Source organism: Oncorhynchus mykiss, chromosome 1 (assembly GCF_013265735.2).
Source record: "Oncorhynchus mykiss isolate Arlee chromosome 1, USDA_OmykA_1.1, whole genome shotgun sequence".
NCBI lineage: Eukaryota > Metazoa > Chordata > Actinopteri > Salmoniformes > Salmonidae > Oncorhynchus > Oncorhynchus mykiss.
Genome location: NC_048565.1, coordinates 24,852,541 through 24,877,861, shown reverse-complemented (window position 1 = coordinate 24,877,861; position 25,321 = coordinate 24,852,541). Strand labels below are relative to the sequence as shown.

At 42.1% G+C, this 25,321-nt stretch overlaps 2 protein-coding genes across 13 annotated transcripts in view; one reads left to right on the top strand and one right to left on the bottom strand.

Annotated features, from left to right (window-relative positions):
- The window catches only part of LOC110517311 (VPS9 domain-containing protein 1), a 29,617-nt gene extending 17,296 nt beyond the window's left edge, over positions 1–12,321 (bottom strand). For 2 of the 12 annotated variants that reach the window (XM_021595524.2, XM_036974064.1), the window contains exons 1-13: positions 12,055–12,309; positions 11,584–11,656; positions 10,744–10,923; positions 10,498–10,660; positions 10,042–10,156; positions 7,630–7,692; positions 7,195–7,247; positions 6,580–6,667; positions 6,390–6,475; positions 5,807–6,273; positions 5,580–5,709; positions 4,212–4,417; positions 2,423–2,501 (exon numbers count right to left, since the gene is read on the bottom strand). In XM_021595524.2, the coding sequence (XP_021451199.2) occupies positions 2,423–2,501; positions 4,212–4,417; positions 5,580–5,709; positions 5,807–6,273; positions 6,390–6,475; positions 6,580–6,667; positions 7,195–7,247; positions 7,630–7,692; positions 10,042–10,156; positions 10,498–10,660; positions 10,744–10,923; positions 11,584–11,656; positions 12,055–12,201 (1,850 nt within the window). In that variant the 5' untranslated portion in view covers positions 12,202–12,309. Of the gene's footprint in view, positions 1–2,422; positions 2,502–4,211; positions 4,418–5,579; positions 5,710–5,806; positions 6,274–6,389; positions 6,476–6,579; positions 6,668–7,194; positions 7,248–7,629; positions 7,693–10,041; positions 10,157–10,497; positions 10,661–10,743; positions 10,924–11,144; positions 11,296–11,583; positions 11,657–12,054 lie in introns of those variants that run through there. The other 10 variants (XR_002472594.2, XM_036973994.1, XM_036973989.1 and 7 more) reach the window with 10 other exon arrangements.
- Positions 12,322–12,703: 382 nt separating this feature from the next.
- On the top strand, positions 12,704–24,038 carry znf276 (zinc finger protein 276). The gene is made up of 11 exons (XM_021595392.2): positions 12,704–13,324; positions 13,459–13,774; positions 13,891–13,937; positions 14,044–14,394; positions 14,572–14,653; positions 14,750–14,833; positions 15,033–15,149; positions 15,284–15,359; positions 15,456–15,573; positions 16,086–16,185; positions 23,089–24,038. Exons 1-11 carry the CDS (start codon positions 13,054–13,056, stop codon positions 23,354–23,356), a joined length of 1,830 nt encoding a protein of 609 aa, XP_021451067.1. The 5' UTR covers positions 12,704–13,053; the 3' UTR covers positions 23,357–24,038.
- Positions 24,039–25,321: the final 1,283 nt, after the last annotated feature.

Sequence of the window (25,321 nt, the reverse complement as noted above, 5' to 3'; positions counted from 1 at the left end):
TTTACTTGAGGCTAAATTGATTTTATTGATGTATTATATTAAGTTAAAATAAGTGTCCATTCAGTATTGTTGTAATTGTTACAAACAAAAAGGTTTAAAAAAAATTATAATCTGCCGATTAATCGGTATCGGCTTTTTTTGGTCCTCCAATAATCGGTATCGAAAAATCATAAAATCGGTCGACCTCTAAAATATATATCCCCCTACACACAATAACCCATAATGACAAAGTGAAAACATGTTTCTGGATAAGTTAACATTTATTGAAAATTAAATGCAGAAATATAATTTACATAAGTATTCACACCACTAACACAGAACCCAAACCGGTTGAGCGCGTGTGCCATCGTGCATAAATGTATTTTGTCCCCCCACACCAAACGTGATCACGACAAGCAGGTTTAAATATCAAAAACTCTGAACCAATTATATTAATTTGGGGACAGGTCGAAAAGCATGAAATATTTATGGCATTTTAGCTAGCTAGCTTGCACTTGCTCGCTAATTTGTCCTATTTAGCTAGCTTGCTGTTGCTAGCTACTTATAATCGCAATATAAAGTCAAGAGAAGAAAAGGCCTGGAAGGAAGAGAGTTCACTAGAAACGATTCAGTTGACCGTTTTATGTGTGGATTAATTGGCGGAGGACGTTGTGCATTTCAGGTAAAAATAACAACTCAATGTTTATATCCCAGGACAAATTAGCTAGCAACAGCAAGCTAGATAAATAGGACAAATTTTCTAGCAAGTGCAAGCTAACTAGCTAAATTGACAAACGTTTAATGCTTTTTGACCGGTTTCTCAAATTAATATAATCGTTTCAGATTTTGTTTTGATATTTTAACCCACGTGTCGTGATCGCGTTTGGTGTGAGGGGGCCAAAATACATGTATGCACGATTGCACACGCAAACAGCCGGTTTGGGTTCCGTGTTGCCGCCACCGACCTATTGTCTCTTTCAGTCACCCATGTGGGTATAACCAATGAGGAGATGGCACATGGGTACCTGCTTCTATAAACCAATGAGGAGATGGGAGAGGCAGGACTTGCAGCTTGATCTGCGTCAGAAATAAAACTGACTTCTATTAAAGCCCTTGGCAATGCAGATGCTCGTTGGCATGCGCGAGCAGTGTGGGTGCAATAATTGAATAATATAGATTCCTAAATGTATTTTGTCGTCAGCCTGTGAGTCAATACTTTGTTGAAGCACCTTTGGCAGAGATTACAACTATGAGTCTTTCTGGGCAAGTCTCTAAGAGCTTTCCACATCTGGATTACGCAACATTGGCCCATTATTCTTTTCAACATCCCTCAAGCTCAGTCAAATTGGTTGTTGATCATTGCTAGACAACCATTTTCAGGTCTTGCCATAGAGTTTCAAGTATATTTAAGTCAAAACTGTAACTAGGCCACTCAAGAACATTCAATGTCATCTTGATAAGCAACTACAGCATAGATTTAACATTGTGTTTTAGGTTATTGTCCTGCTGAAAAGGGAATTCATCTCCCAGTTTCTGGTGGAAAGCAGACAACCAGGTTTTCCTCCAGGATTTTGCTTAGCTCCTTTCAGTTTTTTTTATCCTGAAAAACTCCCTAGTCCTTAACACTTACAAGTGTTAAGGACATAACACGATGCAGTCATCACTGTGCTTGAAAATATGGAGAGTGGTACTCAGTAATGTGTTGTTTTTGCCCCAAACATTTCCACATTTTGTTGCAGTTTTACTTTAATGCCTTATAGCAAACAGGATGCATGTTTTGGAATATTTGTATTCTCTACAGGCTTCCTTCTTTTCACTGTCAATTAGGTTAGTATTGTGAAGTAACTACAATGTTGTTGATCCATCCTCAGTTCTCCTATCACAGCCGTTAAACTAACTGTTTTAAAGTCACCTTTGGCCTATGGTGAAATCACTGAGCGGCTTCCTTCCTCTCCAGCAAATGAGTTAGGAAGGATACCTGTATCTTTGTAGTGACTGGGTGTATTGACACACCATCCAAATTGTAATTAATAACACCATGCTCAAAGGGACATTCAATGTCTCCCTTCCTCTTTTTTTTTTACCAATAGGTGCCCTTCTTTGTGAGGCATTGGAAAACCTCCCTGGTTTTGTGGTAGAATATGTGTGGGGTAAAGTGATGTAGTTATTTTAAAAAATATATGTTAATTTGTAAAAACATTTCTACTTTGACATTATGGGATGTTTATTGTGTGTAGGCCAGTGACAAAAAAAAATCTTAAATTAGTCCATTTTAAATTCAGATTGAAACAAAATGTGGAAAAAGGTCAAGGTGTGAATCCTTTCTGAAGGCACTGTAAATAACACTTTTCACTGTGTGTGAGAGATTTGAGGGGAAACGAGCATGGTCCAGCATGTGAGCATGTTCATATCCATAAAAGCAATGTTGTAGTATTACACTCACATGGCTGCAGTTTTGGATTCTGCCTCATGAAGGCAGGAGTAGTCCTCAGCACAAGCACAGATCAGACGCAACGTTCGAACTGCAACAGAACAGGACGCAAAACAAAGGTGACTAACACATACAGTTGAAGTCGGAAGTTTACATACACTTAGGTTGGAGTCATTAAAACTCGTTTTTCAACCACTCCACAAATTTCTTGATAACAAAAAATTGTTTTGGCAAGTCGGTTATGACATCTACTTTGTGCATGACAAGTAATTGTTCCAACAATTGTTTAGACAGATTATTTAACTTATTTCACTCCAGAAAATGTCATGGCTTGAGAGGTGTACCTGTGGATGTATTTCAAGGCCTACGTTCAAACTCAGTGCCTCCTTGCTTGACATCATGGGAAAATCAAAAGAAATCAGCCAAGACCTCAAAAAAATTGTAGACCTCCACAAGTCTGGTTCATCCTTGGGAGCAATTTCCAAATGCCTGAAGGTACCACGTTCATCTATACAAACAATAGTACGCAAGCATAAACACCATGGGACCACGCAGCTGTCATACCACTCAGGAAGGAGACGCATTCTGTCTCCTAGAGATGAACGTACTTTGGTGAGAAAAGTGCAAATCAATCCCAGAATAACAGCAAAGGACCCTGTGAAGATGCGTGAGGAAACAGGTACAAAGTATCTATATCCACAGTAAAACGAGTCCTATATTGACATAACCTGAAAGTTCGGTCAGCAAGGAAGAAGCCACTGCTCCAAAACCGCCATTAAAAGCCAGACTACGGTTTGCAACTGCACATGGGGACAAAGATCGGACTTTTTGGAGAAATGTCCTCTGGTCTGAAAAAAAAAATACAACTGTTTGGCCATAATGACCATCGTTATGTTTGGAGGAAAAGGGGGGATGCTTGCAAGCCGAAGAACACCATCCCAACTGTGAAGCACGGGAGTGGCAGCATCATGTTGTGGGGGTGCTTTTCTGCAGGAGGGACTGGTGCACTTCACAAAATAGATGGCATCATGAGATAGGAAAATTATGTGGATATATTAAAGCAACATCTCAAGACATCAGTCAGGAAGTTAAAGTTGGTCGCAAATGGGTCTTCCAAATGGACAATGGCCCCAAGCATACTTCCAAAGTTGTGGCAAAATGGCTTAAGGACAACAAAGTAAAAAAAAAAATTGTGGGCTGAACTGAAAAAGTGTGTGCGAGCAAGGAGGCCTTAAAACCTGACTCAGTTGCACCAGCTCTGTCAGGAGGAATGGGCCAAAATGCACCCAACTTATTGTGGGAAGCTTATGGAAGGCTACCAGAAACATTTGACCCAAGCTAAACAATTTAAAGGCAATGCTACCAAATACACTCAATTAGTATGTAAACTTCTGACCCAATGGGAATGTGATAAAATAAATAAAAGCTGAAATAAATCACTCTGCTATTATTCTGGCATTTCACATTCTTAAAATAAAGTGGTGATCCTAACTGACCTAAAACAGGGAATTTTTACAAGGATTAAATGTCAGGAATTGTGAACAAACTGAGTTTAAATGTATTTGGCTAAGGTGTATGTAAGCTTCCAACTGTAGGCATATGGAAATCATCAATAACATCACACAAACAAGTCAAAACAGATTCCAGCCTGTCTGAAATAAAATAACATTGTGTATTGGATGTTATTGGAGCAGAGAAACATGGGTTTTCCCCCCAATTAAATGCTTCTGCGGTATGAGCAATGTAAAGAACACTTCCCACACTATCATTGTCCAGTGAGGGTCTTGAGGGTCTCACTCACCAATGCACTCCAGCTTTCTCTGGGGACAGCAATCTTTGCACAGCAAGCGAAGCTCTTGCACTGCCGAGTCATAGGGGTAGGAACCATGCAGCATGACAGGGTCCTGGGGGTACAGTTTCGATGCGACACCAACATCACCAGGTGAGGCATCCCGATACAGCCTCATACTTGACTCAAAGGACAGCTCCCTCTCTCTGTGGACCTTCCTTCATAGTCCAGGACACAAAAAACAAGAGGTAACCATGCCAAATCAACAAGTAGTGTGACATGACTGACACCAGCTTCACACTGAACTACCTTTCTAAATGGACATTAGATTGAATACGTCAAGGAACGGTTGAATCACAGGTCTGTTAATCATCTCACTACACTGATATGCATAATCAACCATGCAGCAGGCTAATAGGAGAAGAGAGAACAGTTTCTAGTTGTAGCATAGTGACGCCATCTACCGACCACTGCCTGACATCCAACTCCTTTTGCAAACAAGAATCTTTTACTAGGGATGTGCACGGTTATTTGAATATCAAATATCCGAACCGACGTTAGTATTCAAATTCTTGTGTTATTTTTATAGGCCTATTTTAACACTGAAAATGCTTTTTCTAAACGTAAATAACAAATCCATGTGACATTGTTACATATAGGATATACCATGACATTTAAAATGATTAATTTAATAAAACAAACTTTTCAATGTAGGTTTTATGACGTGCACCCCATAAAAAAGACCGCTAGCCAACTGGTAACCTTCACATGTGTATCTTGTTGTTTATGTTAGCTAATTAAATTCAGCAGAGGCTTAAAGTGTAGCAAGTGGAGTGATAGTTCACTAACGCAATGCAAGATGCAATAAAATCACGGAATGAAAAGTTAGCGAAATGAGAAGGAGTAGGCTACCACTGAGCAACCAACAGGTAAGCGGTTGTTTTATCTGAATGGAGTTGGGGAGAAAGCGGCATATGGCCTCAATTAGCCTAGTTAACTATATATGGTTAGCTTCTCTAGGCTACTCTAGTCAAGACAGGCACTGTTATATGGGATGATAAATAACATTGTGGCTGCTACAAGTTAGCTAGTCTTGGCTGTCACCGAGTTGCCTTGGCGCCTCTCCCTCTCCCTTTGTCTGCTCTCCCTCTCACACACACTGTCCCCTCCGCAGCTTAGGCAATAGAGTGCCAGCAGTCCTTAGGTTAAGACCGTAAGATGTATAAAAAAAAAACACATGTAATTCGAATATCTGGATATCCTACAGAAATGTATGATACTATTCGAATAGTGAAATTATTTCAAAACCCCAATCACTAGTTTTTGCCACAAAATATGGGCAAGTGATCATAACTGCAACAAAAAAAAATAGAAGATTACCTGAAGAGAGCCAACAAAGAGCTCCAGAGGGGAGTGAAGAAGGCTTCTTCTATGCTGGCCACACACAGGTCCTTAGAACTGGCTGTGTTCAGACACTCAAAGGAGAGAAGACATAGCGACAGCAGTTGATCTGCAACAAAGTTATTTTCATACATTTCCCTCAACAATTAGAAAACACTGCAAAACATGAGGTCTACTACATAGTACATTTTAACAGTCATACTAACCAATGGCAATATGGATGTCCTTCACAATAGCCTTGAGGTGTTCTTTGAGATCACGCATCTCCAAGTCTTGAACGAGAGGCTCCTCCTGATCCAACTGTGACTGTTCAAAGGTCACGTCAGGGTCCCCATGTGATGGAGCCCAGTCCAGCTGTGTCAGAAACTGCTCCAGATCCTCAAACGAATTCTCCCTGTCCAGTGTATGGGGCCCATCACTATCCTCCTCGTTAGCAATATGGTCATGGGAGAAGGAGATATTGAGAGAGGCATCGGAGGACATACTGTGGCCCACTTCGGATTTTGACACGTTCTGATGAGAGTCTGACATCAACAGGCTCTGGGCGCTGTGGGAGGGTTTCATGGGCAGGGCAGGACTTGTAGGGAGACTCTTACTCACGATTGGGTAGAGCCTGTTGTAAACTCTGTACTGGAGCCTTTTCAGTAGCATCATCACAGGGTGGTCTGGACAGCTAGGATACACACAAATCATACAAAAATGACTCCTCTATTCAAAAGGATATTAAGCAACATTATGTATGGAAAAATATAGAACTAGGACTGCCTTGTGCGGCCTCGTGTTTAGTACCTGAGAAGACATGAAACAAGGCCGGACACCAATGTGGGATCATCAGGATTTTTCTTAATGTTGGCTTTCCATAGCTTGGGCCAGTCCTATAAGTCAAACATACACAGGATGAGGACAACTCGACAGGAAACACTAAAGTTAACTTATCGATACAATGACTTGTCAAGTTGTCACTGCACTTTGAACTCACATGATCTTGTTCATATTCCAAAACATTTGTGTACAAAACACGTTGCTCCTGTTCTTCTGCAGTAATTGTTCCAGATGCGGCAAATCTCCTGCATACAGCATAGACACGTTGATTTTTTTTATTTAACTGGGCAAGTCAGTTAAGAACAGATTCTTATTTATAATGACGGCCTACACCGGCCAACGATGGGCCCTATGGGACTCCCAATCACAGCCGCTTGTGATACAGCCTGGAATCGTACCAGGGTGTCTGTAGTGACGCCTCAAGCACTCAGATGCAGTGCCTTAGACCCCTGTGCCAATCAGTAGCCCTTACTCAGATACATGGATGCAACTGGAGCTCAGCTCCAAGCACCATTTCAATTACTTTCATACTACATATCAGAAGACTTAAATTAAGGGTGGATTGAGTGTTTAATGAGGGGAGATGGTTCTGAAGTATTCTAAACTTAACTGCAAATACACAAGTGTCAGGTTTCTGTTCTTATTCCAATTACTACAAAGTAGCAGCACTTACACTACAGACATTACTTATGCGGTTAGACTGTAAAGCCATACAACAGTCTTGAACTGTGATGTGTACCAAGTTCTACTGTCAGAGGGGACAAATGCTCACCTGTTGGCCTCCTCCTGCAGCCGCAGTCTCCTCTCCTCCATCTTCCTTTGTAGCTTCACATGTATTAAGGAACCCTTCCCAAATGTCCACTGGATCTAAACATAAAACAGCAGCTCACCCCAAAGCTACATGCCTATCCCCATGGTAACCAATAGCATAAATTCTCTCAAAAAGGTAGCTACTTTCAAACAACACTAACAGGTCAGTCACTATAATAGATGTAACTTTAGGGTCCTCTTATGACTCAGTTACAGGAGACATAACATGGGGTGTCTGGAATGTGTTTACCAAGGATCACAGGTAAGGCTCATTCAGCCATGATGCCATAATTTGGATCCTGGTGTAACTTAATCAAGTGGACATTCTTACCCAATTGACTCCTAGACTTATATAATATCAAACTGACCCCGAAAGTCCACATTAGCAGAAGGATACAGCATCTTGCCTGGCCTTGGCAATGATTAGGTTCTCCATCATCTGCCTCTGAAGAGAGAGTGTCTGCGTTGAAAGAAAATGTATTAATATTTGACATTTCCAGACTACTTCTAGAGATGTTACATACATGTCAGAAATGTCCTAATTACATTGTGAGAGAGATAAGACAAGTAATATTTCCCAGGAGGACGAATTCTAGTTGAAAAGGTAAACATAAAATGTTATCACCTCAACACTACAACCAGTAATTGCCTGAGGTAGGCTGACTGTTGGCCGATTGCATATATAGCTCATCGGGGTCTGAACAACAACTTCATTGGTTAAGGGTTGTCAGTGATTGCACTTGAGTAAGCTCCTGGAGAAGTCACTTCTACTGGGTCGTTCCACCTCAAAAAGCACAAGAAATGATTGACCCCCCGCGTTGTGTCATGTTGGCTGGATGTCCTTTGGGTGGTGGACCATTTTTGATACACACGGGATACTGTTGAGTGTGAAAAACCCAGCAGCGTTGCAGTTCTTGACACACATACCGGTGCGCCTGGCACCTACTACCATACCCTGTTCAAAGGGACTTAAATATTTAGTCTTGCCCATTCAACCTCAATGGCACACATAAAATCCATGTCTCAATTGTCTCAAGGCTTAAGAAAATCCTTATTTAACCTGTCTCCTCCCCTTCAGCTACACTGATTGAATCAGATTTAACAAGTGACATCAATAAGGGTTCATTGACTGACCAGGTGAATCCAGGTGAAAGCTAAGTGATGGAAAGAGCAGGTTTTCTTAATGTTTTGTACACTCAGTGTATAATACCTCATAAATATATAACTGGACCAAACTTTTTCTAACAATGAGTTAGACATGAGGAATACAAAGAAATGGTCAAAAGCCCAAGACCATCCTATGATGGTGCCACGTTGAAAAATCACTGCGATCTTCAGTAAGGCCATTATACTGTCAATGTTTGCGAAGGAGATTGCATGGCTGTGTTCGATTTTATGTGTGGCTGAAATAGCCGAATTCACTCATTTGAAGGGTTGTCCACATACTTTTGTGTGTGTGTGTGTGTGTGTGTGTGTGTGTGTGTGTGTGTGTGTGTGTGTGTGTGTGTGTGTGTGTGTGTGTGTGTGTGTGTGTGTGTGTGTGTGTGTGTGTGTGTGTATATATATATATATATATATATATATATATATATATATATATATATAAATAATACTCTAATTGGGAACATCCTACTACTAAATCAAACCAAAGTTTGTCACGTGCGCCGAATACAACAGGTGTAGTAGACCTTACAGTGAAACGCTTACTAGTCACCCTGTGAGTACATGTGCAGTAGTCTGTGCTACTGGTGCTTTCACGACAACTGAGAACCTCGAAAAGAGTTCTCTTGAACGCACTCAAATCTGAGATTTCCGAGTTCCCAGTTGTAAAACGTAATTGAAACAATTAAACTACACGGACATAAAAAGTACCTTCACAAATTCCTTCAGTTTTTCCCACTGAGCCCGCAGATCCATTTGGCCGTTATGTCGCCGAAACATTCTTTGCATCTAAATCGTGTGATTTTTTTGTTCTAAGCGACTAAAGCGCGTGGAAGTGTCAAACTAGTATTCCTTGAAGGACACGACAACGCGATCATGAAGAGGAAGAAAAAAAACTGCCAGCTGTAGTTTGTATTCTGACCGTATTTCGCCTCAATCTCTAACTTTAGAGTGAGTCACTAATCCTGTTGATTTCGGAACTAAAACTCGAATCCAAAAAGAACGTGTGGCGCGCCAAATAAAGTCCAAACGAATCGATTCCCTAATCACCTTGAAGGGGCGTGAACCTTGTATCGGTTCACATGCCACTAGTCCCGTGCATGCATGCGATTGTGCTTCAATGCAAAACCCAGAGTATTATATTTAAAAATAAATATGAAATAGATAAATCAATGAGTACACTTGCGACAAGCATGAATCATTTATTATTTCCATGTTATCAGTCTACTTCATTCGAAACAGTTTTCTGCAAGTCTACTGCTCTAAATACCCACCATAGCAGGGTCCCAGAACTGATGGACATAATTCATGTAGAAGAAACATGATGCTGAGTTCTTGTTGGATCCAACTCCGCCTCATACCAACATCAGATGGTACTCATGTGTGTGTGACTCATGTTTGTGTGTCAAACTCATTTGTAGTGGATATAACAGCTGTGTGAATCTCACAACCTTTCTGCTTTGCTTTGGTGTTCTAGTGTAATCTGACACACAACTGTGAATTAAAATAGCAGCCAGTTAATTTACAAGATCCCTCAATTTATCCAACTTTGGGGATATTCTAAAATCATGGTTGCAATGTAAAGTTTGGTTAAACTAAATGTGGTGTCTCTTTGGTATAAGTGAATAACACACAAACAAAGACTGACCAGGGAAGTCTTCTGTGTACGGGCCTGTGCAGGGGGGAGTCGGGCCAGACGAGCTTCATAATTTTCTTTCAACTTCTGGTTCAACCGCGAGGCCTCCTCTATGGGTGTAAGCTCCCTTTAATACACACAAAAACATACAAAAATGTTTAGTCACATGTTACCAAAGGTATAAAATATATCAAGTCTATGACTGCGGTGGCTTACAATGTGAATTTCAGTTCTGCACTATTTGAATACTCTGTATTAAATCAACTCTGTATTAATCATCGACCTCTTCAACAATTTAACAAAGTTCTACAGTGACAACCATTCATTGATCAGAGTGACTTCTGATGTAGGCATCTCATGAATACTGTAACCAGAAAGCGTCCTTCTATTTCACTGAGTGGCTATTTCTAGAACTCTCCTTTTTGTCCCTTGATTGTTTAGTCCCCAGTTTCTCTGACAACAACTCACTTCCTGGTATCCTGCGACTCCACTATCTGAAAACTCTGGAAGATTTCTGGGGGCAGGAAGGTGATGACCTCCCCTCCACCCTCTGAGAGAACTTTGCGCTGTCCAGGCCTGGGGTTATGTTTAGGCCCCGAGTAAATAACCGGCTCTTGTGGTTGTGGCGAAACTGGAGGAGGGACAGGAGGTTGACACGTTTTGGGAAAAAGTCATTTGAAAAACGTTGCAAAATTTGGGGCTAAATATATTTACCAATCTTTCCAGGGCTTACTGCTAAGGCTGTGGTCAGGCTGAGTGCTGCCAAGTTGATAGGTGTCGTGTAGGAGATAGGGGTTGCAGGTTCATCTCTCCTTCCTATGAAGGAGGACTTGGCTCTCTCCAAACACTGCTCAGCCAGCCTCAACATCTTTTCCACCTCTACTATCTCTCCCTCTGGATGAGTAAAGAAAATCAAAACATTTTACAACTGGTAACCACTTCCCACTGCAACTAAATTAAAACAATCGATGCTAAGAACTGATTAAATCTCAGTATCTACATCATCGAGGTTGATACAGTCATCCTTTAGTGTTGTTGATTATTTCAGGAGGGAGTCAATTAATCAATGTGTGAGGTAATCCTGTGATTGTCTACAAACACAGTCAACTACTTACTCCGGGACTTGTTCAATTGTTTATTTTCTACCTTCTAAAACAGTGTTTCCCAAACCTTGTCCTCGAGTACCCCCAACAGTAGACATGTTTATTGTAACCCTGGACAAGCACACCTGATTCAACTAATCATCAAGCCCTCAATGAGTTGAATGAGGTGTGTTTGTCAAGGGCTACAATGAAACTGCTTACTGTTGGGGGTACTCAAGGACCAGGGTTGGGAAATACTGTTCTAAAATGACTTATGGACCTGCCTTGGCAGCTTTGAGTGGAGAAAGAGATGACAAACGTCATAGTATCTTGATTGAGCTTAGATGTCTTTATGCTCAGTGACTGCCAGGCATAAAGATGTAGTTACAGTCCCATCCTGAAAGCACCATAACCTCTTGAATGAAATGAGATGTATTTAGTTTTGCATAATGGAATATTGTCCTCATCTTACGCCTAGATACAGCATCCTCCAAAAGTGAGTGGGTGATGAAGTTGATACTCCTCAAGTATTCACAGTAAGCTTCCTAGAGAAAAAAGAAAGCTGTAAACTTACAAGTAGGCTACTGTAGAAACATAATAGTATTACAACAGAGATAATAGCACATTATGCCAACTAGCTACTGTAACAAGTGATGCTGCATTGTTTACGTCATCAACGAAGCATATCTCGTGGCTATAAAACTCGTTCACCACTGTAATTCTAAATCAAACCTTACAAAAAAGATCGCAGTTTTGAAACGGCTGTTGACTGTGGTATTTTGGACGCATAACTGCAGTCGAACTGCAATTATACTGTAACTGCAGTCACACAAAACATATTGCAGTAAAATATATATATATTTTGGAGGCAGGATTTGCAGCATAGTGAAGTTATACTGCACTCTGACTCAATCTTTTTTTCGTAAACTTGACATTAGAATACCTTATGTCGGTTCCCTGCGTCCAATTGTATAGCCACTTTAGCTATTTTCATGGCATGCTGAAGGGGCTTCATGTCAGCGCCAGCTGCTGCCATGGTGGTGGTGGTTGTTATTGTTGTGACCAATCGTTCCGGATGTAAATTCTGCATGAACGAACGGAAGTATATATTTCAACAGCCGCAAGATGGCGCTCCAGATTTGTTTTTATAACTAACCCAAGCTAGAACACAGCCTGTCAGATCCAATGGGAAACAAATAGTCTTAGTGGGAAGAACAAGCAGGGAGGGGTCAGAGCCAAGCATGAGCGAGAAAGAGCCTATTGCTGTGTTCTGGAACGTTTTCTACTATTGATAGGGAACGCCTACTCTGTGAAGTGCGCGTGTGCAAGAACTCAACTTGGCCTTTGCACTCCTAAACATAGCGATTTTTTTATTAAAAGGGGTAAAGTCTACAAAGAATCGTCCACTCTGTTCGTAACCAATTTTAGTGTTGGTAATATAAAACTGTAGTGAGATCAAATGTTTCATTGATGAGAACATTTGCAGAATGTCGGTCAAAATCCATCTCGTTCATATTCTCCCACTGCCGGCCAGTTACCATATTTGGTAGTGAGTGGAAACGCCAACCGGATGCTTCACATTTATAAATCTGGTGAAATATCTGTCTTATTGTTCTATCTGCGTTATTATTATTATTTTTGACTACTTCCGGGTTTCAATAGAAACCGCTTCCTGTTCGTGCTTTACGATAGTCGATTTAACAGTAACACAATATGTATATTTTACTAAACCACCAACCAACTAAATGTTAAAACTACAAATGACTGCTAGAATTTGAGGCGAATTGTGTTCTCCTCATTGGAAGTCGCAGCTGCAGGTTTCAAATCAACTTTGGGTTTTAAACAGCTATACTGATAACAGCGCTCCCCATGTAAGACTCAAGTTACTTTGAAAGCTACTGCCACATTATATTGACAGGACTTGTCTTAAGGACTCTGTGTAATGAAGAAGCGAGGGAGACGAGCGCGGCTAACCGATGTGGCAGCAGGACAGAGAAGCCAGACCCAGTCAGTGGCTGGGGTCAAGAAACCTGCTGGGCGACGAGAAAGACCAAAGAATGCTGTGAAAACAACTCCACCATCAGTTGCATGTGATGGAGGTTTCGAGGATGTTGGTCCAAGTGACAGATCTGCAAGATTACAATTGAGCACAACCGTGTCAGTTGTGGAGATAGAAGGGGAGGAGCATCCAGAGAATAGATCAAAGAAATCAGGTGAGTCCCCTGCAAAATTCTTGATAGATCAGTCTAGATTGAGGTTAATGACGGTTGTCATGTGTTTTTATTTCCACAAGGTAAAGGATCAGCTCTTACACTTTCTCAAATGCAACCTCTGACTCTTCCTACAGGTATGGCCAGACTCAGCACTGCATTCTGTCGACTCTGTCATGGAAAGTTCTCACCTCGGAGGCTGCGGCATGCCTTTGACAAGTGGCCAGGAGAGCTGGCGGGGGTCCCTGACCAGACAGAGCCAGCCCAGTCGCCCCTGCTTTTCTACACAGACTTTCAGCGCCTAGTGGGAGTGCCACTGAACCGTGACCCACGTCTCTCACAATTTGTCTGCAAGAACTGCCACACAAAATTCTACAAGTGCCACACTATCCTGCTCACATTTCTGCAGAGGGTAAACCTCTTGCCATCTGTGAATGTGCCCACCAGAGACAGGTGAGGACAAATGTGAGCAACTGTAATGTCACAGGGTAGAGAGTGGCAATTGTAAACCTATAGGAGGGTCAGTAATGAGCAGTGAAACCAAAACATGATGTTGATTTTGGTTTCAGGAAAAGTTCAGAGTGCTCTCAATCAACAGTGCGTCCCAGCTTGTTGTGTAAGTAGATACATTCCATCAGGACAAGATGATTACCAGATTTTGATACGCAGAGATAACCCCTTACTAAATGTCCCATTTCTCTTTCCTCCAACCTGACAACCAGCCATCCCAACCATCCCCTCCGATCCCAAGTGTCTCCACAGCCTGGTGTCCTGGGCCCACCACCATGCAGGAGACTGCCGCTCCTGCCCTGACCTGAAAGAAGTGCTGGAGGGGCAGTGCTGGGGCTCAGTAAGGGCTGTCTGGGAGTGTGTGGCTGGACATAGTTACATGATGGACACACAGACCAGAGCAAATCCTGGACACACTGGGTGTGATCCCCTACTGGAAGCTGAGGAGCAGCCCAGAGGGAACCGAAACCCTGTCAACACCACCATGCCCCTGGCCAGTCCAGGTGCTACCCCACAGACTCCGAGTTCCATCAACACTGATGCTACTACCACTAGTGTAGATGGTGAGACAGCTTTTGGTGCCTCAAAGTTACGCTGAGAAACAGGAACACACCGTATTTAATTTCAGTATTCAATTAAATATAGTCTTGACTGCATTGAAATGTGACTCTTTGTAGGTGGTTACCATCTTAAGGTCTGGTGCCAGTCCAAATTCATTTGTTTGACCCTCTTGTTCCTAGAATTTCTCTTTGCTAAGGCGACACCCTGCCCTGCACCTGCCCCACTCGTGGACAGGACAGGTGATATTGACCTATATGACCGGTGAGTCAACAATGACACACATGGTTCAAGTTTTACAGTTCTGGGAAGTTCAGATTTGTTAAACTATAGGCTGTGTGTGTTCATGTGAAACCTTAGGAACATGTCCAGTGAGGATGAGTTGGAAGATAAAAGGAAAAGTGGATCCTCTGATGAATTATTTGAACCATACCCAGAAAAGAAGTGAGTGGATTGATGTGGGTTCTAGCTATTTTACATAGCAAAGCAAAATAATGTAAATGGAACAATTCTTATTGATACACACAGTAATAACATAGTAACACATAAGTGGACAGTAAGAGCACTTATCAGAGAAAAATTGGTAGCGGAAAAAAGGGCAGCAAATGCATGAGTGTTTTCTCCCCTTTCCCATGGCTTGCAGAGTTGCCTCCCCGAAGAAGAGAACCAGAAGAAAAGAAGCAAAAACTCCCAAGGAGCCTAAAGTCAGAAAGAAGCCAGGACCCAAGCCTGGCTGGAAGAAGCCAATCAAGTCAGAAAGGTACGGTAGAAGCTGTCCGAGGGCCAAAGCACCAGATCTTTGTAGTAGAACAGATGTTAAAATCTTGAATTGGAGTGTAGCTGGTAGTGGAGAGTAATACATGTGAAATATCCATGTTTGTTTTTTGTTTTCAGAGAGGAGCTGCCCAATATCTACAAATGTCCATACCAAGGCTGCTCAGCTGTGTACCGAGGAGCAGACGGCATGAAGGTCAGATACAAGTCATCCTTACGGCACTGCTTCTTATGAACATTTCTATTAATACATAAGTGTTTTCTGATGGCTGTTTTTATCTGTGGGGTACAGAAACACATTAAGGAACACCATGAAGAGATCCGTGAGCGACCCTGCCCTCACCCTGGCTGCAACAAGGTCTTCATGATTGACCGCTACCTGCAGCGACACGTGAAACTAATCCACACAGGTAGGTTTGGACTGGCTAATACTGAGGACTAAGGCTAATTTCTTTGTGCCATGGTCAAACATATAGTACAATATAGGGATTAGGGTGCCGTTTGGGCGCAACATGAGAGATGTTTGTGTGCTTGTATTAAAGGCCCAGTGCAGTCAAATGTGATTTTCCTGTTTTATATTTGTATAATAATACTGTGAAATTGTGAAAATTATGATGCCCTTTTAGTGTAAGAGCTGTTTGAAAAGACCGCCTGTTTTGGTGGGGTGGAGTTTTGGCCTGCCTAGTGACATCACAAGCCAGTGAATTATTTAAGAGTTTCAAACCTCTGACAGTTTTCAGTTTTCCCCTCCCCACTCAGATCACTCCCAAACAGTCCAAGCAAAATTATTGCTTGAGAAATTGGTCTTTGCGACAATGTTAGTTGAAACAATCACAGTAAGGTACTTAATTGCTACCCAGAAATGATTTGATATTGAGATAAAAATGGCTGCATTGGACCTTTAAGTTTGACCCTTTTCCAGAGGTGAGGAACTACATCTGTGACCAGTGTGGTCAGACCTTCAAGCAGAGGAAGCACCTGTCTGTGCACCAGATGCGCCACTCAGGGGTCAAGCCACTACAGTAAGTACAGAGGGACATAAAGCTCATATCAGGAGGCAAGGTTCTGCTGGTTTATGTGTTGCGAGGGGTTCAAGCACTGATGAGTCTGTCAGACTGTAGCCAAGACTTTGATTACAGTGCATTCGGAAAGTCTTTAGACCCCTTCCTTTTTCCACATTTTGTTACAGCCTCAGACCCTTTGCTATGAGACTCGAAATTGAGCTCAGTGCATCCTGTTTCCTTTGATCATCCTTGAAATGTTTCTCCAACTTGATTGGAGTCCACCTGTGGTAAATTCAATTGATTGGACATGATTTGGAAAGGCACACACCTGTCTATATAAGGTCGCACAGTGCATGTCAAAGCAAAAATCAAGGAATGAGGTCTAAGGAATTATCCGTAGAGCTCGAGACAGGATTGTGTCGAGGCACAAATATGGGGAAGGGTACCACAAAAAACTGTTTTTGCTTTGTCATTATGGGGTATTGTGTGTAGATTGATGAAAGAAAAAAACAATTTAATACATTTTAGAATAAGGCTAGCGTAACAGAATGTGGAAAAAGTCAAGGGGTCAGAATTCTTTACGAATGCACTGAATGTGGTATGATTTGGGTTAATAAGAATTAATGAAAGGAGGAATTGGGACTTAATAAGGACATATATACCTCTGTGCCAAAATCCCTGATGCAGTAAAACATTTAAAACATTGAATATGAAGTAAGCTTTGACATATTTGAATGCAATCCATTACCTCTGTTTGTCTGAATTTCTGGGTTTTACTCTCCATCCAAGCTTTTGGGAGAGCGCGTGGTACTCTTGATTTGTGACACCCTCAAATTAAATGTTATTTGTCACACGCGCCAAATACTGCAGGTGTAGGCAGTCGAGGTCGACCGATTAATCGGCATGGCTGATTTTAATTAGGGCCGATTCCAAGTTTTCATAAATCGGTAATCAGCATTTTTGGACGCCGATTATGGCCGATTACATTGCAATCCACGAGGAAATTGCGTGGCAGGCTGACCACCTGTTACACGAGTGCAGCAAGGAGCCAAGGTAAGTTGATAGCTAGCATTAAACTTGTCTTTTAAAAAACAATCAATCTTCACATTCACTAGTTAACTACACATGGTTGATGATATTACTAGGTTAACTAGGTTGTCTTGCGTTGCATATAATCAATGTTAATCAACCATAATTTATCGAATTACAGCCTACTTCAACTAAGCCAAACGGGTGATTTAACAAAAGCGCATTGCTGAAAAAAAGCACAATCTTTGCACAAATGTACCTAACCATAACAATTGTTTACGGACAGATTAATTCACTGTATCACAATTCCAGTGCGTCAGAAGTTTACATACAAAGTTGACTGCTTTTAAACAGCTTGGAAAATTCCAGAAAATTATGTCATGGCTTTAGAAGATTCTGATAGGCTAATTGACATAATTTGAGTCAATTGGAGGTTTACCTGTGGATGTATTTCAAGGCCTACCTTCAAACTCGGTGCTTCTGCTTGACATGGGAAAATCAAAAGAAATCAGCCAAGACCTCAGAAAACAAATTGTAGACCTCCACAAGTCTGGTTCATCCTTGGGAGCTATTTCCAAATGCCTGAAGGTACCATGTTCATCTGTACTAACAATAGTACGCAAGTATAAACACCATGGGACCACGCAGCCGTCATACCGCTCAGGAAGGAGACGCGTTCTGTCTCCTAGAGATGAACGTACTTTGGTACAAAAAGTGCAAATCAATCCCAGAATAACAGCAAAGGACCTTGTGAAGATGCTGGAGGAAACCGGTACAAAAGTATCTGTATCCACAGTAAAATGAGTCCTCTATATCATCATAACCTGAAAGGCCACTCAGCAAGGAAGAAGCCACTGCTCCAAAACCTCCATAAAAAAGCCAGACTACGGTTTGCAACTGCACATGGGGACAAAGAGCATACATTTGGGAGAAATGTCCTCTGGTCTGTTGAAAGAAAAATAGAACTGTGTGGCCATAATGACCATCGTTATGTTTGGAGGAAAAAGGGGGAGGCTTGCAAGAGCGAAGAATACCACCCAACTGTGTAGCACGGGGGTGGCAGCATCATGTTGTGGGGGTGCTTTGCTGCATGAGGGACTGGTGCACTTCACCTTCAGATGGCATCATGAGGATGGAAAATTATGTGGATATATTGAAGCAATATTTCAAGACATCAGTCAGGAAGTTAAAGCTTGGTCGCAAATGGGTCTTCCAAATGGACAATGACCCCAAGCATACTTCCAAAGTTGTGGAAAAATGGCTTAAGGACAACAAAGTCAAGGAATTGGAGTGGCCATCACAAAGCCCCGACCTCAATCCCATAGAGAATTTGTGGGCAGAACTAAAAAAGCGTGTGCGAGCAAGGAGGCCGACAAACCTGACTCCGTTACACCAGCTCTGTCAGGAGAAATGGGCCAAAATTCACCCAACTAATTGTGGGAAGCTTGTGGAAGGCTACCAGAAACGTTTGACCCAAGTTAAACAATTTAAAGGCAATGCTACCAAATACTAATTGAGTGTATGTCAACTTCTGACCCACTGGGAATGTGATGAAAGAAATCGTTCTCTCTATTATTCTGACATTTCACATTCTTAAAATAAAGTGGTGATCCTAACTGACCTAAGACAGGGAATATTTACTATGATTAAATGTCAGGAATTGTGAATAAACTGAGTTTTTAAATGTATTTGGCTAAGGTAAACTTCCGACTTCAACTGTATATATTTTTAAACCTGCATATTTAGTTAAAATAAATTAATGTTAGCAGGCATTATTAACTAGGGAAATTGTGTCAAGTGCAAGCAGAGTCACGGTATATGCAATAGTTTTTGCCGCCTGGCTCTTTGCGAACTAATTTACATTACATTGAAGGTTGTGCAATGTAACAGCAATATTTAGACTTAGGGTATTTCACTGAAATAAAACATTTTGTTTTCGAAATTATAGTTTCCGGATTTGACCATATTAATGACCCAAGGCTCATATTTGATAGAGCAGTCTGACTGAGCGGCGGTAGGCAGCAGCAGGCTTGTAAGCATTAATTCAAACTTTACTGAGTTTGCCAGCAGCTCGTAGCAATGCTTGAAGCACAGCGCTGTTTCTGACTTCAAGCCTATCAACTCCTGAGATTAGGCTGGCAATACTAAAGTGCCTAGCCTATTAGAACATCCAATAGTCAAAGGTATATGAAATACAAATGGTATAAGAGAAATAGTTGATGCGTCATAATTCCTATAATAGCTACAACCTAAAACTTCGTAACTGGGAATATTAAAGAACTGGGAATATTGAACCACCAGCTTGCATATGTTCTGAGCAAGGAACTTAAACGTCAGCTTTTTGTTACATGGCACATATTGCACTTTTACTTACTTCTCCAACACTGTTTTTGCATTATTTAAACCAAATTGAGCATGTTTCCTTTATTTGAGACTAAATAGATTTTATTGATGTATTATATTAAGTTCAAATAAACGTTTTCAGTATTGTTGTAATTGTCATTATTACAAATGTATAAATAAATAAAAATTGGCCCACCATAACAATTACGAGGCTATATACAGGAGGTATCGGTACCAAGTTAATGTGCAGGGGTACGGATTATTTGGGGTAATTGACGTCATATGTACATGTAGGTAGGGGTAAAGTGACTGCACAGATAATAAACCGCGAGTAGCAGCAGTGTAAAAAGGTCAATGTAAATAGTACGGGTAGCCATTTGATTAACTGTTCAGCATTTATATGGCTTGGTGCTAGACGCTGTTAAGGAGCCTTTTGGACTTAGACTTGGCTCTCCGGGTACCACTTGCTATGCGGTAGCAGAGAAAACAGTCTAGAACTTGGGTGGCTAGAGTCTGACCATTTTTAGGGCCTTCCTCTGACACCGCCTGGTATAGAGGTCCTGGATGGCACGAAGCTTGGCCCCAGTGATGTATTGGGCCGTACGCACTACCCTCTAGCGCCTTGCGGTCGGGCAGTTGCCATACCAGTCAGGATGATCTCGATGGTGCAGCTGTATAACTTTTTTAGGATCTGAGGACCCATGCAAAATCTTTTCAGTCTCCTGAGGGGGAATAGTTTTTGTCGTGCCCTCTTCACTACTCTCTTGGTGTGTTTGGACCATGATGATTTGTTGGTGATGTGTACACCAAGGAACTTGAAGCTATCGCCCTGCTCCACTACAGCCCTGTTGATGATGTGAATGGGGGCATGCTCGGCCCTCCTCTTCCTGTAGTCCACGAACAGCTCCTTTGTCTTGCTCACGTTGAGGGAGAAGTTGTTGTCCTGGCACCACACTGCCAGGTCTCTAACTTCCCAATAGGCTGTCGCAACGTTGTCAATGATCAGGCCTGCCACCATTGTGTCGTCAGGAAACTTAATGATGGTGTTGGAGTCGTGCTTGGCCATGCAGTCGTGGGTGAACATAGTGTACAGGAGGGGACTGAGCACGCAGCCCTGAGGGGCCCCCGTGTTGACGATCAGTATGGCAGATGTGGTGTTGCCTGCCCTTACCACCTGGGGGAGGCCCGTCAGGAAGTCTAGGATCCAGTTGCAGAGGGAGGTGTTTAGTCCCCGGGTCCTTAGCTGAGTGATGAGCTTTGAGGACACTATGGTGTTGAATGCTGAGCTGTAGTCAATGAACAGCATTCTCACGTACAGTACCAGTCAAATGTTTGAACACACCTACTCATTCCAGGATTTTATGTTTTTACTATTTTCTACATTGTAGAATAATAGAAGACATCAAAACTATGAAATAACACATAAAATAATGTAGTAACCAAAAAGTGTTAATCAAATCAAAATATATTTAATATTCTTCGAAGTAGTCGCCCTTTGCCTTGGCAGCTTTGCATTCTCTCACCCAGCTTCATGGGGTAGTCACCTGGAATGCATTTCAATTAACAGGTGTGCCTTGTTAAAGTTAATTTGTGGAATTTCTTTCCTTTTTAACGAGTTTGAGCCGATCAATTGTGTTGTGACAAGGTAGGGGTGGTATACAGAAGATAGCCCTATTTGGTAAGACCAAGTCCATATTATTGTAAGAACAGCTCAAATAAGCAACGAGAAACTACAGTCCATCATTACTTTAAGACATGAAGGTCAGTCAATACGGAACATTTCAAGAACTTTGACAGTTTCTTCAAGTGCAGTTGCAAAAACCATCAAGCGCTATGATGAAACTGGCTCTCACACCAAAGGAAGACCCAGAGTTACCTCTGCTGCAGAGGATAAGTTCATTAGAGTTAAATGCACCTCAGATTGCAGCCCAAATAAAAGTAACAGACACATCAACTGTTCAGAGACTGAGTGAATCAGGCCTTCATGGTCGAATTGCTGCAAAGAAACCACTTAAAGGACACCAATCAGAACCAAGAAACACAAACAATGGACATTAGACCAGTGCAAATCTGTGCTTTTGGTCTGATGAGTCCAAATTTGAGATTCTTGGTGAACGGATGATCTCCGCATGTGTGGTTCCCAACGTGAAGCATGGAGGAGGTGGTGTGGGGGGTGCTTTGCTGATGACACAGTCTGTGATTTATTTAGAATTCAAGGCCCACTTAACCAGCATGGCTACCACAGCATTCTGCAGTGATATCACATCAGGGGGACTAAGCGCCAACGAATCTTTTGTTTTTCAACCTGATAATGAACACACCTCCAGGCTGAGTAAGAGCTATTTGACCAAGGAAACTGATGGAGTGCTGCATCAGATGACCTGGCCTCCACAATTAACTGACCTCTACCCAAATGGGATGAGTTGGACTGCAGAGTGAAGGAAAAGCAGCCAACAAGTGCTCAGCATACTGTATGTGGGATACTCCTTCAAGCATTCTAGGTGACTACCTCATGAAACTGGTTTAGAGAATGCCAAGTGTGTGCAAAGCTGTCTGCAAGGCATAGGGTGGCTACTTTGAAGAATATAAAATATATTTTGAATTGTCTAACACTTTTTTGGGTACTACATGATTCCACAATGTTCACCTGTTTAAAGGTCTTGCTCAAATTGGCTACGGAGAGCGTGATCACACAGTCAGCGCGCATAGAAGTCAATTAGCTCATCTACACAATTTTTTTAACTTATGGTCCACTGCATGAAAATCAGTCAGTCACCTTATTCATAATCCAACATATTATCCACATGTGCTATATCCACATCATATATAGTACCAGTCAAAAGTTTGGACACCTATTTGTAATCCGTAATAGTTTGCAAGCCCTGCCACATCCGATGAGTATCAGAGCCGGTGTAGTAGGATTCAATTTTAGTCCTGTATTAACACTTTGCCTGTTTGATGGTTCATCGGAGGACATAGCGGGATTTCTTAAAAGGTTTCCGGATTAGTGTCCCACTCCTTGAAAGCGGCAGCCCAAGCCTTTATCTCAGTGAGGATGTTGCCTGTAATCCATGGCTTCTGGTTGGGATACGTGCGTACAATTTCTGTGGGGACGACGTCATCATTGCACTTATTGATGAAGCTGGTGACTGATGTGGTATACTCCTCAATGCCATTGGTTGAATCCTGGAACATATTCCAGTCTGTGCTAGCAAAACAGTCCTGTAACTTAGCATTTGCGTCATCTTAACACTTCTGTATTATGCGCGTCACATACTTCCTGCTTTGGTTTTTGCTTGTAATCAGGAGGATAGAATTATGGTCAGATTTGCCAAATGGAGGGCGAGGAAGAGCTTTGTATGCGTGTGGAGTAAAGGTGGCCTAGAGTTTATTTCCTCTGGTTGCACATGTGACATGCTGATAGAAATTAGGTGAAACAGATTTAAGTTTTCCTGCATTAAAGTCCCCGACCACTAGGTGCGTGGCTTCTGGATGAGCATTTTCTTGTTTGGTTATGGCCTCACTAAACCTTTTTATCTTCACTTTCAGGTGCGAAGTGTGTGGTTTCCAGTGCCGCCAGAGAGCATCGCTAAAGTACCACATGACTAAACACAAGGCAGAAGCTGATCTGGAATTTGCATGCAAACTGTGTGGAAAGCGCTTTGAGAAGGCCCACAACCTCAACGTCCACATGTCCATGGTGCATCCCCTCACACTAGCAGCTGCTGGAGGAAACATCGACAGCCCCTCCAACCCTGCTATCACCAACATAGAGACCATCACAGAGACTGGGGCACTGAACCCTTACAGCAGTTGACCGACCTGATTAGGCCTGTGACCCTCAAGGAGATATAACAACCAGAAAGTCTAACAGGGCTAGGGAACTAGATTCAGCTGCGGGACGATTTCTGTCAGAGAGCCAGTACATAATTATAACTTTGTACAACTGCAAATGGACCACAACTAAGGCAAAAAAATCACTTGCGGGATGTTTAGGCCTGCCAGCCGCCTGTTGCTGACCCCTGGTCTATAAGGAGTCTGGTGTAAAATGGTCATGGCTAATGTGACTAATTAACTTGAGGTAGAGAATAAGGTTAATAAGTTATACATGCACTATGTATAGATGACAGTACGTCTAAAATGAGCACAGCTAGCGGATCCTCTTTCAAAGCCAGGTAAGCTGTGTGATACTTATTTTAGTGTTGTACTGCTCTATAATTATATCCTTAAGGCAACATTATCATGTAGCTAGCCAAGTATATTCTTCATGGGAGAACAAAGATCAAGTTTTCAAACTCCCCCATACATACATTGTTCATGAAGGAAGGCAAGTTGTCATGATTCAAGGAAGCCACGGGTGTGCCTGTAGCCCCATATATTTCTCTCACACACACACAGTCCATTCTGAAAGTATTCAGACCCCTTCTCCACATTTTGTTACTTTACAGCCTTATTCTAAAATGTATTAAATAAATACAAATCCTCAATCTACACACAATACCCCATAATGACAAAGCGAAAAAAGGTTTTTAAAATGTTTGTTATATATACATAAGTATTCAGGCCCTTTGCTATGAGACTCGAAATTGAGCTCGGGTGCATCTTGTTTCCATTGATCATCCTTGAGATATTTCTACAACTAGGTTGAAGGAATTGTCTGTAGAGCTCTGAGACAGGATTTTGTTGAGAGACGGATCTGGGGAATGGTACCAAAACATTTCTGCAGCATTGATGGTCCCCAAGAACACAGTGGCCTCAGTCATTCTTAAATGGAAGAAGTTTGGAACCACCAAAACGCTTCCTTGAGCTGGCCGCCCAGCCAAACTGAGCAATTCGGGGAGAAGGGCCTTGGTCAGTGAGGTGACCAAGAACCTGCTGGTCACTCTGACAGAGCTCCGGAGTTCCTCTGTGTAGATTGGAGAAGCTTCCAGAAGGAAAACCATCTCTGCAGAACTCCACAAATTAGGCCTTTATGGTAGAGTGGCCAGATGGAAGCCACTCCTCAGTAAAAGGCACATGAGAGCCTGCTTGTAGTTTGCCAAAAGGCACCTAAAGACTCTCAGACCATGAGAAACAACATTTTCTGGTCTGATGAAACCAAGATTGAACTCTTTGACCTGAATGTCAAGTCTGGAGGAAACCTGGCACCATCCCTACGGTGAAGCATGGTGGTGGCAGATTCATGCGGTGGGCATGTTTTTTAGCAGCTGAACTGGGAGACTAGTCAGGATCGAGGGAAAGATGAACGGAGGAAAGTACAGAGATCGTTGATGAAAACCTGCTCCAGAGCGCTCAGGACCTCAGACTGGGATGAAGGTTCACCTTTCAACTGGACAACGACCCTACGCACACAGCCAGGACCGGACTTGAACCTGATCGAACATCTCTGTAGAGACCTGAAACTAGATGTGCAGTCCCCATCCAACCCGACAGAGCTTGAAAGGATCTGCAGAGAAGAATGGGAGAAACTCCCCAAATACAGGTGTGCCAAGCTTGTTGCGTCATACCCAAGAAGACTCAAGGCTGTAAATGCTGCCAAAGGTGCTTCAACAACATACTGAGTAAAGGGTCTGAATACTTATGTAAACGTGATACATATTTTTTGCTTTGTCATTGTGGGGTATTGTGTGTAGATTGAAGGGGGGAAACTATTTAATCCATTTTAGAATAAGGCTAACGTAACAAAATATGAAAAAAGTCAAGGTGTCTGAATACTTTCCTAACGCAGAGGAAGTCCAACTCTTGGCTGAGGCTGGAAGGGCTGAGTTGAAAGATCAGAGCT